Here is a 19,151-nt window from a genome sequence, read left to right on the forward strand (position 1 = left end):
CAATGTGAAAACTTCGCCACTTGAACTTCTTTCACACCGTACTTAGCCAACCGTGTTAATCGGAGCTGCGGGAAACTAAGTATCACAACGTGTCTATAGAGACAGTATTGAATGTGATTCAGCTCAGCCATTCAGATTAATCACTCTCAGAGTGCTTCTGCTCTTCATTTCCCCATGGCTGTCGTGACCGACGGTGCGTGCAGGTGTACGACGGTGAGGACAGCTTCTCCAGGCTGCTGGGTGCCTTTGCGGACACGAGCATGCAGGACCTGGTGCTCAACAGCACCTCCAACCACCTGTGGCTGGAGTTCAACAGCGACGGAGATGGCACCGACCAGGGCTTTCAACTCATCTATACCAGTGAGACACGAGTCGCACGCGAACGGTGCAACTCTGAACTCGTCACTCTGAACAATAACACAGACAAATACAAGGAGCCCCCGTACAGCCTCAACAGACTGCTGGGGCAAGTGCTGTTAGCGAGCACCTACGAAGGCCAGAACGGTATACGGGCGGGTGGGTGGCCAGCACCATGCCCAACCGCCTTTGTCTCCCCAGTGGCGATGTTTACACACCACACCAGGTACTCATTTGAGGCTGAGTCCACCTTGGGGAGGCCCAGGACCAGTTCAGATAATCGTCACTGGTGTTGATCATTATTGGCTTTCCACAAATGCAGCCTTGCAAGAAGGTTGGGGTTAGTCAGCCTATCATCCGCAGGAACCTTCCAGTAAATCTCTGTTTATGATGCAAATTAAACTTAACTAAAACTATAATTTTACTTGACCAGTTAAGGCCCACTGAGCTATATAGTTCTTGTTCAGAAGAGACCTGGCCACAAATGATAGCCCAATTCAGTGGCTTATCATATGGAGATTTATAGCAGCCAAATACTCTAAACACATGTTTCTAAATGTGGAGTAAAAACCGGAGGACCTGGAAATAAATCCACGCGACAACGGGGAGAACATGCAAACTCCAAATATACATGCATCAGGGTCGGGATCAAACCCATGACCTCCTGTATACCAGGCGAAGTCGTTAATATCTTGCCACCGCAGCACCCCCAAATGTTCTTCACCATAGGCCAACTCTGTTGATTTTAATAGGCACTTATTCACCCCGTATAATAATGTTTAGATTTTTTTCATTTAATTCATGCAAATTTCATCTCACATTCACTGAGGAACCACATACAAACTGGAAGGCAGCCAGGCAGTGAGCCGGCCCCAACATTGCCAAAGCTCTGCAGTCCTCTATATATGAAGATGTTTTCATCCAATTAATGCATGTTTATACATCCCATATGAGTACACACGTCATTGGCCCACACAATAGCTCAAGGTCACCAACGGAGATGGCCATCGCTTCCACACTTATTTTTTTCCGAAGAGACTCTGTGACGAGATACATGTTATTGTCATCAACCGTTGTCTATCCATTGCTGGATAAAGAGCTGCCCCCCCATATTTCATGATCCTGTTTGCCACAATCCAGCTCACTACCGTACATGAACTGATATCATCTGCTCCATCTCTGAGGTGGTCATCCACCTAGCTGAATCCACTTACGTTGTGTGTCTGCCATTTCATTCCCAGTTGTATCCATCATCCCTTAGAGTCACAGCGCGCATACTATCAGAGCTGCTAACTTTTTGTTCACATTGAATTTGTGATTTGCATGTTTTATATCTGAATAGGATATCTGTGATTTGCATGCATTTTCTCTTATCCACTCTGTCTCTCGGTGTACTTCCAAGCACACCGTGTGTGCCCGTCTGGCTTTGTTTTCTGGCGACTAGTATTTCGACACACCGCACCTTGGTACTTGATTCATGTTGAGTCAACCTAGGCGAAGCCCAGACCCAATTCAGGAAATGAACTCGGATTTTGCAATTCATTGTACTAAACCATCAAAAGCTTATCCTCGCGATTGCAGCATAACACGCAATTGGTGATGTATGATAAACGGTTATCATCCATAATAGTGTTTATTTGGGTTAGATTGCGTAAATATATAAATGTGTCGTTAAACCCGCCATCACCCGACACAGCCAACTAGTAAGGGTTATCAAGTAAACAGAACGTGTCAATTCGTCACTAGTACAGCACACCGGTTGTGTGTTGGAAAGCCAAGCCACAACATTTACACCGGTGTGCTGTACTAGTGACGAATTGGCACGTTCTGTTTACGTGACAACCCTTACTAGTTCGTGGTGGCGGGTTTAACGACACATTTATATATTCACGCGATTTAACCCGAAAAACCTCTTATGTATGATAAACAAGTTCAGTGTGCCGGAAAGCATTTTATATTCCAGTTGTGTGTGCACGCCACTTTTATTTCTAGCCCAGAAAATCAGGTGACACTGGGTTTACTGTCATACAGGGGAGAAACCTTGGCGAAATAATGGTAACATCGCTCAATTTGTTACAGTCCCCTGTCAATGATGTCAACTCTGTTGAAGTGGGTGTGTGTTACTTAGGAATGAGTCAGCACTGCTTATAACTTGGGTTTGTTGCAATCCAGGTTTGAGCCACCTTTGTTTTAACAAGGTTTCTGGAGTGTAGTGAATTCATGGTTTCAGCTTCATCACCCATTGGCTGCACATACACACACAAATAACCTCCTACCAATGGCGGAGCCAGGATTTTCAGGTAGCAGGACTTGTCTCTTGCTTTTTATTCGACCCGTGTGCGGCTATTGCGCAGCCATCGATCGAGGGTCGAATTAGAACCGTGTGGTGTGATCGGCATCGCGCTCGCTGAAGGTGAATGCCTTCAGGGAAGTCGTGTACTGTATACGCATCTGCGCACAATTCTGTGAGTCACTTATAACTGCTTTGCCGTTACTTATTGCCAATTATGGACTCAGACTATTGTCCTATCATCTCATAGAGTCCCTGGCACGTAATAATATGCTACGCAGTGGCAGTTGGGTTCGCAAAATGCCGATGTATTACTAATAAACCCCAATGATCCGATCGAAATTAGGGATTTCGATCGGATCATTGGGGGGGCACGTGCCACCCCACCCCCCACTGGCTCCGCCAGAGCCCCCTACCATAAGAGTTTATTTTTAACATGAACAAGACGTCACTGCTCTGATGCTAAAAACATTGCATTTTTAAAGTCATATTATCTAAAAAAAAAACACACACACACTTATTCGTTGGTTCTTTTCGGTTAAGTCACGTCTAAAAATAAAATAATAAATTAAAATAAAATAACATATTACGACGTTTCGATTGCAACACAAGCAATCATCATCAGGCATAAAAGAAATAGCAACAAAAATCTAACTAGAAAAAACAATAGATTTTTGTTGCTATTTCTTTTATGCCTGATGATTGCTTGTGTTGCAATCGAAACGTCGTAATATGTTATTTTATTTTAATTTATTATTTTATTTTTAGACGTGACTTAACCGAAAAGAACCAAAGAATAATTCCTGCAGTCACGAAAGCTCCTAAATTAAGAACACACACACTTGATCACTTTGAGGAAATCCCACATTGCTATGGTGGCGGTCAGGAAATTCTGACAACGTGACACTCGTTTGATCAATCAGTCAGTCAGTCTTTATTTTACGTGCAAATATCGCCCTCAATAAAGCGGCCATTGGTCCAACTTACAATGGAATCGGGACGGTACCGGGGTGGGGGGGGGGGGCACAAAGCAACAGGAATAAAATATGAAACCCGTCATGCCCTCAGCTGCTAACACTGACCGAGCAAAGCAAATTGCAACCGCGCACAACGAATAGCATGAGGAAGTTAATTAGTAAATAAATGCATTACATGAAATACATTTGATAATCAAGGGACAGTTTTGTATTTAAAGTGTTCCTCCTCAGAGGGGCGATGAGTCGTACCCCTGCGCAGGGTCTGAATTTGTGACAGCCTGACTCCTGTGGCCACCCGCACATTTAAATGTGAGTCGTTACCCTCCCTCGCATTGCACCGGGCCGCCAACTCGCCGTGTGGCCCGCAAAAGCGAGAGTGGAATAGCCTCACCATTTTTTTTTGTCTTCTTCTTTCTGGCTTTCGCTGTGTGGAGGGAATTCACAAGCACCATTGTGAAAAGTGGATGCCGGATGCATTCCGCTATCTTCATGCCAGCAGGGGCGGTTTAGCGAAGGCCACCACTGGCGTAGAGACAACGGCATTATTTTCCTGCCTTTTAGAATCCTCAGGGGGTCAGGCTGAGAAGGCTGAGTCTCGTGCCCTTGTCAGCATGAGACTAAGAGACGCTCAGCGGTGTTCTGACGACGGCCGTAGCATCCTTATAAGCTGTGCCCCCGGGCTCACTGCTATTCAATTGAGTGCCTGTGTAGACGAGCGGTCCGTGCACTCAACACAACCGGTTAATGCGGGGATGATGATTTCTTGAGTGTAATAGTGATTTGCATTTTTTTACGTGGCACCATGGTTTTAGGTTTTATTGTGGCACGAGTAAAACCCATTAGGCGAGAAATGCTCTTTTTCTTCGGGGGCAGGGGGGGTTACATAAACGTGGTTATAAAAGCAACCAAAGAAACATGAACAAAACATGAACAAAACATACAACAAAAACTGCACATGGTCAAGCTCCATAGCGAGGGGTTGTGAATTCGATTCCCGGTCAGGATATGACTCTGGCCATGATCCCTCGGGCATGGTTAAACAAGTTGTGCCACTTTGTGGAATGTCAACAGTGACCACTCTTTGAATGCATGACATAAATTAATGGTTCTGGTCACTGCGGAGGATGCAAACGATGACACAAATTATTACGCCGTGTTGCGCTTGATATAATTTTGTGTTGAACTCAGGAGCCATATCTAAAATGAAGAGGGTCCCTGCCTGTAATGTGGAGCAGCTTTAGCGGTTCAAGCATGCTTGGCTCCGCGGATGAGACAGTGTATGTCAAAGCCGGTTTAGAGGTTGCATGTAGTGAACACATTCTGCTGAAATTATGCACTCTCAGAAGGCCTTGTGGTTTATGGAAGCATAAAGAATATTTCTTCTATATTTTTTTTTCTGTGGGGGGACAGATACATGCAGGAGATGTATTTGCACTTTGTAGTTATTTATACCCCATGAAAGTACTGGATCTTTCATGGGAATGTGGAATTTTTTACCACCGTCAAAAATGAATGCTGCCCATTTCTCCTCTCTGAAATTCACGCCACTACCAGGCGTTCCAGAAATGCTGCCTCACCAATCCCTTGCTGAGCACCGCTGCACGTGTGCATGAATGCAGGAGTTCGTGCTTTGCGTGTTCCCCACATACGCTCGCTCGCAACTCGCACATTCTGACACTTGTCGCTCGACATGTTGCTCCATCGCATTTGCGTGCTCGCACACGCCGCGGGCGTTAACGCCTGCGTACACTCACCACGCTGCGCGGCGTGCGCTCACCTGCACTCACGCTGGCTTGGCGCGAGCGCTTTGCCACGGCCACGCTTTACCGACGCTCACCGACGCTATTGCGCATCGAACCGCGCTGACTCTCGTAAGCGTGCCCAGGACAGTGCACTGACGTATTTTTGCATGCCCTAATTGCAATCTGCTCGCAATACGCAGGTGGTGAGTTACAATCGAGGTTGCAGCAGCCACATACTGTAAACGCATGCTTCTAAATGTGGAGGAAAAAAGCAGAGGACCCGCAGAAAAATCCGCGCGACCACGGGGAGAGAGACACGCAAATTCCAAATACATAGGCATCAGGGTCGGGAATCGACCTGACAAACTCCTGTATACCAGGCGAGGTAGTTGACATCTCGGCACCGTGTTTATAGTGCGCATATTCGTTCACATCATAGGGCTTTCTGTGCCTTTGATTACGTTTTCTCTAATGTATTCACGGTCAAAAATAGCACAACAAAATTGGCCAATCATCTCAAACTTCTTATTGTGAATTCAAAATCTAAGAGTTATTCATCCTCAAATGAACGTGGGGTTGTAATGAAGTCCATTAATGCTGTGCTAGTGGTGGATATAATCTCTCATAGGCCACCCACTCCTGGAGGAAAGTGGATACTTACTTTAATAATCCTAGAGGGATGATGGGCTGACTCAACTTCCAAAAGCATTTGGCCTGAAAATGACTCAGAAATGTATTACAATGAATAGATTAAATGGGAATGCCGTTTTACCTCATGGTATTTGCATGTTCAAAGTTAGCACAGTGATTATAAAATGTGGATTCTGTGAAACAGCAGTCTTCATTTAGTTTCACAACTGTTTTAGCAGAAATGTGACAACGATATAACGTATATTCATGCCATTGACTGCAAGATTGTCATGCATACCTTCCTAATGTTCCATCAGAGAGTTTAATGAAAGACATTTTTTTCAAAATATTTTCATGTAATTATATTTAAAGCAAAGTTTGAGAGAATTGTGGTAAAGTGCCCATAACACATAAATCAATTCAGGGGTGTTGACATAACAGATTTATATAACAAAAAAATGGCATGTCAAGTCAAGCACAGACATCATTGTGAAAAAATGTGTTCAAATAAATTAATAATACGAAAACATTTTATTGTTACGTATATAAGTATGTGGAACTTCTTTCGCAAAGTACGTAGCCAACCGCTCTTATCGGAGGTGTGTGGCACTAATCAGAGGTGTGATGTAAAATAGCAATATGCGATTACCGCCTCTTGCCATTTGACATCACACATTCTTTAATATAGAACAAAAAGACGACGAATTTAGTCCCGTACATTATCATAGTGAGCACCCATTCCGAACGCCTAGTATAGACAACAGAGCCCATGAGAGGGTGTTGTGGCCAACACTTCACCAACCCTTTCTTCCCTACACTCCAGTTGACATCACAGAATGAATCGAGTATTCCTATGCAAAGGCTGCTTGCCCCACCAAAGGAATTTGGGATTTACACAAGCTGGTTCAGGGCCACCATTCGGCCCTCCCCCCATCGTGCCCACTTGTCCCACCCAGCGCAACATTTGTTGTCTAATTGTATCTTCAACACTCGCCTGTCACTTTCTCTTCCAGCCATCTATATTTCGTATGCTGTCTTGCCAAGAAATTACTAACATTCTTCTCAGACAGCTATGGTCAATTAATGAATCTTTACAGTAATATAATTCAAGACATCATCAGTGCCAATGCTGTTGTTGCTACCATATCCTTTCATCATTTCTTATTTTTGTACTAAATCCCACAACCATGTGCAGTTGAAAGCTAATCTCAAGATTTTTTCTTATAGTCTCTGGCCCTGGGTGCAAATCCAATGCCAATGTCAGTAGAGATGGTATCAATCCTTTGCAACCTCCTCTTGCTGGTTACATCCACAATGATTTCCTGGATTGTTTGGAGCCTGCAAGTTGCTCGTCCAAACCTGCAATCAGATTCTGAGGATATTATGGTTCTAGCACTAGTTAAAGAGCAGGAAGTCCTCCTATCTGGCCCGTACAGTCGTCGTCATTAACCCGGATTTAAAAAATTACCGCTTCAAAATTATATTGTGCTCACAAGCTTTTCCCCATGACGCACCACGGGGAAGGGGAGTTGAGTCAAGTATCTGTGTATATTCTTCTTTCGCAGCATACGTAGACAACCACTCGAATCGGAGGTGTGGATTTTAGTAACGCATGGAAAAAAGATAAAGGAATGGGAGAGGGAAGAGAGAAGAAAAGAGAATGGGAAATGAGAGGAAAATGATGGAAAGGAAGGGGCTGCATCAGAGCCTCGACACTGCACAGGGGATGCTGGGGAGAGGGGGGGGTAAGAGTTGGGGTGGCCACATAGAAATCACGTGATTTACGGGAGGCATCAGCGATTTAGATAGTGATAGTACACCAATACACCAAACACCCACCCTGCTTAAACACAACATTTTCAGTACCACCTTCTCACAGCACCATGCATCGTGCGCGTTCATGTTTAAATAAACAAAAGTCCTCTGCGGCATCTACATACTCAGTTGGATTTTATTGTTAATTTTTTTGCGCCGGATAAACAAAACAAGCAATTAGCCTGTGAAAAATGGTAACGGTGCTCTAATACACATGCAGTATCATGAGACCTCCTTTGCCAGTCCCAAAATATGAGAATAGGTTTTCCCATTTTTTCTGGCAAAAAAACAGGTGTTAAGATTGATTTGAAGCTTTCGTGACTGCAGGAATCCATACTCTTTGGTTCTTTCGGTAAAGTCACGTAGGAATAAAATAAAATTATATTTTATACCTAGTATTGTGGTTAATGCAGACATAATTCCTTGTAAAAGTTTTCAGTTTGGTGTTTTAACATCTTAACACCTGTTTTGCTGCCAGAAAAAAGGGGAAACCTATTCTCATACACATGCAGTGACCATTAAATTACATCGTTTTGAAAAAAAGAACCAACGGATGGGGACCTCTCTGTCGCGCGTGTAGCATGGATCGTTCCGGTGAAATGCAAATGTGTGCACGTCACAGCAGTGGCAGCACCTCTCAGCGTCGTCGTACCATCTCGAGTCAACGTGTCTGCTTAGGGAAACTTAATTAGTCTGTCACTCCAAATCAAATGAATTTTCATTAAATCCTAAGCTGTAAATTGAAAGCAGAGAGCATTGCAAAGGTGACCTGTTTTCCCAGGATGTTCTGCATAGCACCGTCCACTGCCCTGGAATGCAATATAATACAGATTTTTTTTTCTTGTATATAACTTTAAATCGTTTCTGGCTTATTGCGGTGGTTTATAGAAGGCAGTACTGTAAGTAGGTTGCTGAATGTGTTTTTTTCTCTACTAAACTCATGTGTGTGAGTTTTCTCTGGGTGTTGTGGTTTCAGTTCACATTCATAATATTAAGTTAAGTAATATGTTAACCAACCCAAACCTACAACCTCAGGGAAGAGATTGTCGAGACTCAGTGAGGATTTCTTGGATAAATAAAGGACTCTGATATGAATCGGTACTGTGTAGCACTCACAATTGTAATGTTGTGAATTCAAATCTTATTTGGAAACAGACTCGGTATATTCCAGTATTATTCAATATCTTGACTTAAAGCTTTCGTGACTGCAGGAATTCATAGTCGTTGGGTCCTTCGGTAAAGTCACTTAGATAGGTTAAAAAAAAAGAACCTATCTACGCGACTTTACTGAAAGACCCAAAGAATATTATTCATCTTCTAAAACACGCACATTTTTATTTCTATATTGTTAAGCAAACGTTGGAGGTACTTCCTGTGATCGTGTATATTGGTGCATGTATGTGTGACCAGATTTGTATGACTTTATTGACGTCGGGCACAAGTTTGGGGTGCTGCGTCTTACTCTTCGGTGCGTTTTATGATCCGAGCAATTGGTATACTTACAGAATCGACACAACGCTGCATACAACTGTGGGAAGTCACCGGTAGTTGTCCTCGGAGATGTTGAGCAGGCAGATGCTTTGACTTTGCAACGTACAACTTCTCAACGAAATTTTTACGAGGTGGTGCGGTAAAAATCAAGGCAACGCTGCAATGCAATTTTTTTGTATACGTGCCAAGTATTAGTCAAGGGATACTCTGCAGATACTTGCAAATGATTTGTAGATGTTGTGGGTTTACTCTCTAACACACCGGTGTGCTGAACTAGTCACGATTTGGCATGTTTTGTTTAAGTGACAAACCTTACTAATTGGCTGTGTCGGGTGGTGGCTGGTTTAACGACACATTTATATTTAAGCCATCTAACCCAAATAACATCTATTATGGATAAATAAGAAATATTAATTCGTATACATCTGATGCACGTAAATTGTGTACAGGACCTACCACTGACAAAACTCGTGTTTTATTCGTCGAAATAGATGGTCGATGGTATCGTACGGTGAACTCATGTACTAATGCCAGTGTCAGACCACTGAGCCAGCATTGGTTCTTGAGCTCTTTGGAAATCTATGGAGAAAGAAAATCTATATCGTAAAAGGCGTCCTATGTTAAAACCTCGCATTTTACTTATTCCAATTATAATCGGACCACCCCCATTGTTGTGTACACGCGACCTCGGCGACGTTGAGCTCGTGTATGTATGTCGCGCTCTGCTGAGTGAGACACGTATTCACCAGCACCCCACTTCCCCCCTCCGTGACTGAGTGGCATGAGTCAATACGTATTATCACAGACGGGGGGGGGGGGGTGTAACACGGTGACACACAAATCTGGCTCGTAGAATATGCCGATAAGCGCCACTAACCGCACGTTGATGGATTAGCGCGCCAGTATTAAACCTTGTTAACATTGGGGGCGGCAAAGAGACACCCCCCCCCGGAATTAAGAAGATGACTTTAGCGAGCGCTTACTTCTTAATTGGACAAAGTAGCTTCTCCTCTGTCGTGTCCTTCAATGTCCAGTTGCACAGATACTTCGCGTAATTAGATACGTAGATACATGTGCCGCCCTTCATCCAGGACACATGCACTGAGTCTCAACAATCCCTTTCCGAAGTGTCTGGCACTGGGATGTTTCCCCAGTTACTTTTTGAGGAATATTTTGCAGCCGGTGCTTGGATTTTGAGATGTCCCTTGTTGCCCCTCGACACATTTTCAAAGACACAAGTCACAGGAGCAGTTGAACAGTGTGCTCCTGTTGTAGCTCAAAGGGCAAGTCTGATTATTTTTTTAAGTACCATACATGTCTCTTAAATGTGCATGATTTAAAACATATATATTGATACATCACTAATTATTCTTAGGGTAACTGATAGAGATGAGTGCCACGCCGGAACACTAAAACCGACAAGAATCCCCTGGTGATTTTTATTTTATTTTATTTTTACCGACGTGAATCCCCTGGCTCCCTATTGCGGCGAACCAAATATCGGTCGAGACGTGCACACTGCAAGGAGATTCACACGCTTTCTTACCAGCGGCAATTTACTCATCATTCAAGACCTCTACAATGTACCTCGCCAACGGCTCAAGTCCCCATCACTACTTCTGGGATCGCGCTGCCACCAACCTAGAATCTCACCCAGATCCCGAAGAATGCGAGGGGACAGTGGAGCAATGTGAACATTCAGAATAAATGTCTCTATTGAGACACAACCATCTCGTCGCCTGGCTTTGACATTCCTCGGAGACACTGGTGGAACCATCAACCGCATCGAAATATCAACAGGCCAATGCACACATCTCCTTGATAAATTGGAAAATGTAAAGACACAAGCCACAATGTGACTGTGGCCATTAAACCCAAACTGTTGACCATATATAAAACCGCCACAGCCTGCGCTCCTTCAAGGAGGTAATAGCAAACTACTCAAACTCTCCTCTGAAGCCCTGTCATGACTAGCGGACCTCAACATTGACATTTAGCTCCTAAACGTATTGCCTTACGCAAGGATATTATAAACTGCAGTTAGCCACGATGTGGGAAGTCAGCAATGGTATGCATTTGTACAGCCTGCTCCCAATATAGAAGAATTGATTGTTTTCCCCCTATTGGCTTAGGATCACCAACCCAGATTAGCATTACCCCGTGCTTATTTCAGAATGAGAATATGTTTTTATGTTGGAGGAATATGATGGGCAGTGAAGCTCTTTTTCACAGATGTCCAGTCTGGGCACGGGGTCAGAACGTTGCAAACGATAGAAAAACACTATACGAGGGAAAGGTTTAGGAAAGGTAAGCAAATCACTCAAAATATGTATATACACACATAAAACCTAACAGTGTTTCGTCTTACCAGGTAAAGTCCACTGATCAATTAGGTTATTTTTCAGAAGCGACCTGCTCACAAATGATAACTCAACGAAGTGTCTTATCATGTGGAAATGTACAGAAGTGAAATCATCTAAATAATATCAACGCATGTTAAGCTTGACTTTAGCATTATCGGATGAGAACAGAGCCATATTATGCTCTCCACGTGGCAAAGTTACAATAATCACTGCCCTTCATTTTCCTACACCGAACGTTAGACTCGTTGTCTAAAAAGGTTTGTTTGAGCTGTTGGGCAACTGCCTTCTGAATGCCAGGAGAACACATCCACACAAACGAGGGAAAAATAAAACAACAAACTTCGCACAAATATCTAAGTTGCATGTTGCTGTACTGCATTGCATAGGCAACCTCGTAGCTTTAAAGGTGGGTGTCGCACTCATATAATGTTCTCTGCATGGCCCACCAATGCCCGGATAGTAAGAATGCACCACCATGCATGTAATAGTATATGCGCGGATGCTATCGAGGGAAGGCTATTGGTGGTGGATTGATGGGTCAAGGGCTGTCTCATTGGTGACTGATTGGCTACAGTCCACAGGTAATCAATTCTCCCCACGTCATGGGTACGGATCAGCTTGTTCCAATCAATCGGGATTTCGGTGGACTTGTGGGCGTGTTTCTACATGTGGTGTCAACAACTTGCAAATGTGTGGAGTATTAAAAAAAATAACATTGTCATAAACCCCCACGCTTATGTTGTGGCAATCCGTCTGGGTGGCGCTGTGCTCAGAGGGCTTGCCTCGTGAGTGCAAGGGTTTGTGAGCAGAGATTAACCGAGCCTGTTGTTCTTTTGGGGGTCACAGGAAATGAGTTGTCACTTTGTGGGACGTAAAGGGCGGTTGTCCTATGGATAGGCGGATTCCTGCCAAATATATATAGCTTTGGGCAACATATGGTTATAAGCATGGTTGTTTGAGACACTTTAGACTGTTTGAAGTCGTAAATCAACTGTAATCTTACATAAAAAATATAAATGCTCCTGACAACTCGTACATGCGTGGATACATAATGTCATACACATTTGTACAATACCAATCAATAGTTTACATTATTGTCACAGACTGTTGAGATGAGTGTTGTTGGTGAGAACCTATTAAGGTCCGCACAGCACATAGCGATTATCATGCACACCACTCATTCAAGGCTGAGTCAACTTAGGAGAGGTCCTATTTGATTCTGTAAGCCACGGCCGGAATTCAAGCTCAGGCCACCGGGTCAATTGCACACACAGTATGTCAACCACTACAACACCACCCTCCAAACGACCACTGCACCCACAGACAAACACAAGTATAACGTTCCCCAATTGAACCTTAACAGACTGTTAGGGCAAGCGTTCTTAGTGAGCACCTATGAAGGCCGGCATCGTGGTGGTTGGCCAGCAACACGCCCGGCTGACTTTGTTTCCCTATGGCAATGTTTACACATCGCACCAGGCACGACCTAGGGCAGACCCAGGACTAGCACCGCTGTTGGCCGCGAGTGGGAATCGAACTGGAGTGGCCGGGTTTGTGGCGTAGTGTGCTAACCGCTGCGCCACCACTCCCCACTCACACACAGCTACTACAGAGCAGTGGGGGAGTCCAGTGTGGCACTAAAATCCTCTTCCTGGAGCACCTCTTACCTTGTGGCCCTCACCCTCCTCTATATAAAAAAAAAACACGCTCTACGTTTACCATACATTCTTGCCACTTCTGCAAGATACCCAAGTGCAAGATTCAAGTCGATATTTTCGCGTAGCCAGGTTAGAGACCAGGATAGGAGTCTCACTTGCAAGAGCAAACACGGCACACCGAAATGACACAAGTGGAAAACAAACTAAAATAAAGTACGGCAAAGAAGCGAACGGAAATCGGAGCACAAAACTAAAAAAAATGCCCTCTTCGAAGAAAATCCACTGCACAAATACAAATCATTACCGAATAATCAACTCCGGGTGGAGCCAATTGTCTTGGGCAGATTGTCCCTCGCCCGTTCATAGCACAATTTCAAAATTAAGTTTCGGCATCACCAAACAGATTTGAATTCAAGCAAACCTTGCCGTGCTTACGTGTGTAAGGAGTGCACCCTGCAGGTATCTGTAGCATATCGGGACATATGCACCATGCACATATTTATTACGTCACCATATCACAGCGCTCATTTAAATAAAAAAGCAAGTACGTGGCTGACACTGCTGATGGCGTGAACATAATGCCAATTGCCACCGTCTTAGACACTCTGTGTACAGGCAGCAATGTGAGGAGGAGGGCGCAGATACAAACTGCGTCGCATTGGCAAGGCACACTTTTACGGACTCATCCAACCATTTTAGAAGAACTCAACGTATATTAGCTGTCAGCAGTTGAGTGTTTGAGAGAGGAGTAATGGTTGTTGTTGTGCAGTATATGGCATCGAGTAAAACATATTTTCCTTGTACAAAATATAGTAATCATTATCATCATGTGGCATTGTCATCCGTCTTATCCATCGGCCGTCATTCCCTCTGGCGTCTTGTCGAATTCCACTTTTTTCCCCACAATGGGCAATGTGATTTTTTTTTTCATTTGCGTTTGTTTCCAGGTTCTTGTGTTCCTCTTGTTTGTCTCAGTAGCACTTTTAAGAGCGCACCTCTCCCCCGCTCCTTTCGGCAGATGTTCGTCTTTGATGCATTTTATTTGTCACAGTGTGACAACCAATGAAATGGAAATGCAGAAAATGATCCCGAGGGCTTTTGAAGGCTGCCACGTTGGACTGCAGATATATGATCAAAGCAAAGGTCAAGCACGGTGAGCTTGCTGATCAAGATGAATTAATTTGGTGGATATAAAAAAGGGTAGTTATTGAAGGCAGCTCAGAATGAGGTTATGAAAAACAGGATTGAGTTGCTTTTGGAAAACCATGGCTGTAGCAGTCAAAGTCTATCATCACAGCATTACTGTTCTTCTGAGATTAAAGTAACATGTGAATTTGAAGAAAATCACCACGAAGGGAATCCAACAATAAGATTACATCATGCTGAAAATATAAAATAAAATATTATGTTACACTTCATCGAAAACCCTGGTAATTAGCAATCCTTCCAGGTGGCTGTTTTGTTTAAACTCTTGGCTTTGTACACTTTAAGGCTTTACAGTGTACATAGCCTGGCACAAGCGTTGTGGTGACGTCACCGCCACAAAGTGGCGAATGGCGGTTGTTGTTAAACTCCCGACTCTCAAGCGGATACGAAAATCAGATCGCGGTTGGAGGTCAACTGAGCCCACCATCCGTCTGGGATTAGCGAATTAGTACCGCGTTGTGGGAATTCAACAGTACTCATCCTCTGGATAAACTGGCCCCTATCATCAGAATGTGTATTTTATTTTTACCACTGAGCTCAGGGCCACCAACATAAATGATGGCTTTACCATGCTCTGAGAAATTATACATTTTGATTTTGAATAATGGAGACAATGATTGAATTTGATGGCATTTGTTTGAAAATACTTAACACAGGATTAAATTAAGTTGGTTCAAAAATGTCCAGCAATCAGTTTTCACGGATCCGTGTCGCCACGTAAAAACATACACGTATTTCTTTAAAAAAAAACATCAGCCGCATGGACTTCTGGGAGTGCATAATTTCAGCAGCATTGGTTCAAAGACGAGCAAACTCTGAACTGGTTTTGACAGTGTCTCATCAGCAGAGTTTAGCTTGCTTGAATTAATTCGGGTGATCTGCTAATCTTACAGCAAAGGACCATCTCTATGATATGGGGTTCCAGTTTGACGTGACATTATATAACACGTAACTCAAAATAATAATTATCGTCGATATTTAAAAAATTCAGAGACTAATTGTTTTTTATGACTAGCTCTCACCATTTCGAACACTGTAGTATTTTCTTGAGCACATAACAACGTTGATATTATTACAGCCCAAAGACTATGGGGCATTGGGTGTGTGTGTGTGCGCGCAGGCTGGGCAGCGATTGCCATATCTGCACAGCGAGTATCATTACCTCAGAGTGATTGAGCGGTGACTGCCGTGGCTAGTGTCAGTGGCCGGTTCACTTAATCTGGCTGCCTTCCATATGCCAGCGATAATCCAATTCGCCCCACGACCTTTCGAGCATTCATTGTCTGAAGACGCCATCCATACTGTCGCAGAAGCAAGTGGGCTTACTGGGGAGGTATTGAGTCACGTCCAGCGTGCAGGGAATGTGCAATGCTCTGTGCCATTGAGTGATATTGTACTACATATGCACATTTAAAAGATGAATGCTGTAGTTTCCAGATTTTAAGATGTGCTGGAAGGAATCAATAAGGTTATAGAAATCTGGTCACACATGCACACCTGCCAAGATATGAGATGAACCCCAAACGATCGTCAATTCACTACTGCACGAAAGCCTCCCCATGCCTTGTTGATCAAGGTCGTTGTTTGACCATACTTCACCATACTGTTCAGTGCCGGATTGGTGAAGGGGGGATGTTCCCAGGAACTTGTCACCGATTGTTAGCCGTGGCAGGGGATCTAACTCCGGCCACCTTGTTCAGAGCGCAGTGTGCTCACCACTGCGCCACCGTTCCACCACCCATGCGTATTTAGCACTTCCATAAAACTATGAAGGTGAAAGTCCACGTGAATGCAGCCGTCAGAAAGTTTGAGTTTAACACAGCCACTATAAGAACATCTTCTTGCCTTTGGTTCGAGATGCATGTGGAGGAAGCTAGGAATGTAATTTCTGGTGAGGAGGAAGGCAATTGCCAACCTGATATAAGCACACGACTTCAGATATAAGCACACCTGGCCTTGCACCTAAGGGATAGGCTTCGAGCCAGATCCTGATGTATTATCTTATTCATTATTACAATTATCAAATAATCAGGTGGTGTTGTGGTGGTGAACTGCCTCGGTACCACATAAAAAAATGACAGTTTTCAAAATAATTGTTTATATAATCAAGTTTCTCTTCTCAGGCATCCACTCGCAAGTGTTTAACCAGGAGCTAGTGGCTCTCTCTCGTGCACTGTTACAGAGCATGACCACCCTATGAATGCACGCTTATGTCTGTGAATGCCATTCATTGCAGCAGGCTCACGACACAACGCCATGAATCTCCCCAGCAAGTGTAATTAAGCGGCCAGAAAGCAAAACTCCCCTTTCTCCATCATGAGTGGCCTGACATTTATTGAAATACAGAAATATCTGCTGGACAATTAATTATGGAATTTGGAACACACTGTTTCTTTGTTTAATGATTTTGGCAATTTCTCAAGTGGACATTTTTTTTACGAGACATTGATTTGTTTTTTTTGTGTTGTTTGAATGTTTAGTTAAGCGTGGGTAATCTATGAATAAGATTGTCAGGACATCTTGTAAAAAACGTGCGCATACGATTGTCGGTGGCGTATGCTCGCTAACGGTTTGCACGATGGAGTTGGCAGCAGGGGTTGATCACGCGGGGACAATTGTGCGCGAGGCATCTGCCCAAAGGTTGACGAGGTGGCCGCATGCGTGAGGGAGCACAGCAAGAAGGCTCCTACCGTATAGCATCTGCATGGGTTGTTAAGCGTCGTCTGCTCGTGTGCATGGGTTTTACAAACCTAACTATTCTTAATAGTATTCTTGGTTCTTTCGGTAAAGTCACGTAGAAGAGAAACAATAAAATAATACAAATATAAAATGTTATTGTTTTATATTTTTCTTATTTTTAAAATTTTATTCTTTCCCTTCTACGTGGCTTTACCGAAAGAACCAATAATATGAATCCCTGCAGTCACGAAAGCTTTAAATCAAAATTTATTCTTAATAGTGTTTGATTTTTTGAAGCTTATATTTGTCAACGACAATACCAACTTTTTGTCTGCTGTTCTCGACCGGTAGGTCAAATTGACTGTTGAGGGAAAGTGAGTGGGCTCAGGCAGGGCGCATCGTCTCTGGCTACCGAACGAGACTGCTGCCAGAATGGTAGCCAAAGGAGGGAACGATCCCATTGAGGTCGATTTCTTCAGAAAGTTCAATTCACGTACGGGAGCAAGGCGGATTGAGGCACTGCAGGACCGCAGGAGGCATGGCACCGGCCTGGGGGAGGCCTTCATCCAGCAGTGGATGGGACATGGCTGATGACGATGATGATGAAACTTACATTCTTCGAATCATACAATGGTAGAATTTTCTTTCCGCGTAAATATAAGCATTATCAAATCTGGCTTTCAAAAATGCGTTTGTGTAATTTGTCATCGACTTTAATGCCTGGTGCTACGTAATGCTTTGTTAATGCAGCATGATACACGTATGTGTGTGTGTGTGACACATTGACTAGGGTTTTAGGGTTGCAATAAATGTTAATAAATCTCAGTGTAATTACATGTCTCAATAAACACCTAGTGAGATGAATGAGTAGCTGTGTGGAAATGCTGTACATTAAGCAATTTCTTAGATTTGATTGTGAGTAATAATTTCTACGATATATGCATCCTCCTGTAGATAGCTCCTACGACAGATGCAATAAGTATGGCTGTTATTTTCCGGTACATAAGACGTACATGGATATAATTTAATAACGGGGGTTTTTATGTGTGTCCTTGTGGGGTGGCAGATGTATCCATGCATATAAACACGTGCCAATTCCATGCTGGGGCACAGGCTGCTGACCCCACCACACTGCCCTGTACCATGCTGGCCTTAATAGGTTCTCGTTAACAGCATTTGACCACACGCCCATTTCATGCCCTAAGCTGTGCACGTGCGCTTTTTCAATGAGTGCGCAGCGATGGTGCCGTGGTTAATTTGCCAAGGTGGCGAGATGTTAACTGTCTCGCCTGGTATACAGGAGGTTGTGGGTTCGATCTCAGACCTGGCACCTGAATATTTGGAGATTGTATGGTCTCCCCATGGTCGCGCGGATTCTTCTCCGGGTCCTCCGGTTTTTCCCTCCACATTTAGAAACATGCGTTGTGAGTATTTGACTACTACTAATTGCCACATGATAAGGCACTTTGTTGAGCTACCAATTTGTGGCTAGGTTGCTTCTGAAAAAGAGCTATATAGCTCAGTGGGCCTTAGCTGGTAAAATAAAAAAAACTATATACTGTATACCACCCTGCAATCCAAATTATCTGACTTCTACGCTAGTGGCAATTGTTATCTGAACTTAGTATGTGCATCTCCTTGGGTTGAGTTGGTGTAAAATGGGTACCTTGTGTGGTGTGGCTAACCTCAGTAGTGGAGAGACAATGGTGGTCATGCATTATGCTGCATATACCACCCTCTTATATGTCCTTCCATCCTTAATAGGCACTTAATAAAATCACTGGCCCAAACAGTTTACATAGTGAAATTGGATTTCTATGCCTTCCTAAGTACATTTGTGTGCATGCCTATTCACTCGCTAAGTTAGTTGGGCTTTCAGCAGAATAGGACATTTGAGGCTAAAGGGTGAGAATTGGGGAGTAAAGAGGCTGCAGTAAAGAGGC

The 19,151-nt window shown here is 43.7% G+C and overlaps 1 protein-coding gene across 1 annotated transcript in view; it reads left to right on the forward strand.

The window, feature by feature from the left end:
• The window catches only part of LOC144724936 (CUB and sushi domain-containing protein 1-like), a 684,194-nt gene that overhangs the window by 406,140 nt on the left and 258,903 nt on the right, over nucleotides 1-19,151 (forward strand). The window contains exon 23 of the mRNA XM_078604260.1: nucleotides 204-360. Within this exon, the coding sequence (XP_078460386.1) occupies nucleotides 204-360 (157 nt within the window). The remainder of the gene's footprint in view (nucleotides 1-203; nucleotides 361-19,151) is intronic.

The sequence above is a fragment of the Lampetra planeri genome, chromosome 22, assembly GCF_965212315.1.
Source record: "Lampetra planeri chromosome 22, kcLamPlan1.2.h2, whole genome shotgun sequence".
NCBI lineage: Eukaryota > Metazoa > Chordata > Hyperoartia > Petromyzontiformes > Petromyzontidae > Lampetra > Lampetra planeri.